The 1,439-nt window shown below is 34.2% G+C and overlaps 1 protein-coding gene across 1 annotated transcript in view; it reads left to right on the forward strand.

Moving 5' to 3' along the window:
* Positions 1 to 1,439, forward strand: part of alp3 (alkaline phosphatase 3) — a 23,526-nt gene that overhangs the window by 20,139 nt on the left and 1,948 nt on the right. Inside the window, exons 6-7 of the mRNA XM_016544993.1 lie at positions 480 to 620; positions 907 to 976. Coding sequence (XP_016400479.1) covers positions 480 to 620; positions 907 to 976 — 211 coding nt within the window. The remainder of the gene's footprint in view (positions 1 to 479; positions 621 to 906; positions 977 to 1,439) is intronic.

The following is a 1,439-nucleotide window of genomic DNA, read 5'->3' on the forward strand; positions in this document are numbered from 1 at the left end:
CTTCCTCCAGTGAAAAAGTGTTCTGGTGTGAATCAGGAGAGAAATCTGCACAGATCAAGCAGTGTTTAAACAGCTCTAAACACATATGTGGCTGGATTTTTATGTGAGATGGACTTTTTCACTGGAGGAAGCATTATTATGGATTATGGACTCATAATTTAGTTAAAAACATTGGATTTGTTTCAGCTTTTGTCTTCTCCAGATGTTAACTGATGGACTGGAGTGCTGTGGATTACTTGTGGATTATTGTGATGTTTTTATCAGCTGTTTGGACTCTCATTCTGACGGCACCCACTCACTGCAGAGCATCCATTGCTGAGACACTGATGCAGTGCTACATTTCTCCAAACCTGATGAAGACACAAACTCATCACGATCTTGGTGTTGAGTGTGATCTGTAAACGGGGCTTGTATCATTTGCACTCAGTCTTCGTTTGCCTGATGAAAACTGGAGAGCGAACAGATGACTTTGTGTGCAGGTGATCATCGGAGGAGGTCGGAAGTACATGACGCCTAAAGGGTTTCCCGATCCGGAGTATCCCACAGACCTGAGCGCACAAGGACAGAGAAAAGACAACAGAAACCTCGTAAATGAGTGGCTGAGCATGAAAGAGGGAAAGGTAAGGAAACCCAGAAGAGCATCTGGTTCATTACTGTGAAATATTTCCTTTCCATTTAGCAAGAAAGAACGACAGAAAGGTAGGACTTGATTAGATGCTGAAAATGTTTCAGATTCTGAGAAAATGACTGCATTTTGATGAAGACTCATGAAGACAAACATGTATTTTCTTTAGAATAACATTCACGATAAGACCAGAAACATGAATGAAGAAAGCACATTTTAAACTATATTCAAAACACATTTCAGCATTATCTTCACGCACAATATTTCTCATAAACGTGTAGGTTGCAAGATACGTGTGGAATAAGACAGACTTTGATGCAGTGGACCCTGAAAAGACAGATTATCTGATGGGTGAGAGACATTCATTCAGACAAAACAAATGATCTCAAAGAGTTTGAGTTTCTAAACCAGAGCAACTGAGCTCATGAGCTTCATACAAGTCTTATTTGTATTATTCATGTACTATTAGAGTTTTTACTTTTACCTTTTTTATATTTTAATTTAGATTTTAGTTTAATATTTAGTCATTTTTTCTTATATGCTTTTGTGATTTTTTTTTAATATTTAAATATTTATTTTTATTTTAGTGTTAGTTCAGTTTATTTCCAGATAAACTCATTTCATTAACTCATTTCAGTTAGTTGCCAAGGCAACATTTTAAATTTTTCTTTAGTTTAGGTTTTTATCTAATATTATTTTTAATACTTATTATATTTATCTTTATTTATATGATTTAATATTTATTTCAATTAAAATAACCCTAACTGTAACCCTAACGATTAAAATGTTTTTAATTATTTTATTTTATTTATTT

The sequence above is a fragment of the Sinocyclocheilus rhinocerous genome, unplaced genomic scaffold (assembly GCF_001515625.1).
Source record: "Sinocyclocheilus rhinocerous isolate Xijiao unplaced genomic scaffold, SAMN03320098_v1.1 scaffold910, whole genome shotgun sequence".
Taxonomy (NCBI): domain Eukaryota; kingdom Metazoa; phylum Chordata; class Actinopteri; order Cypriniformes; family Cyprinidae; genus Sinocyclocheilus; species Sinocyclocheilus rhinocerous.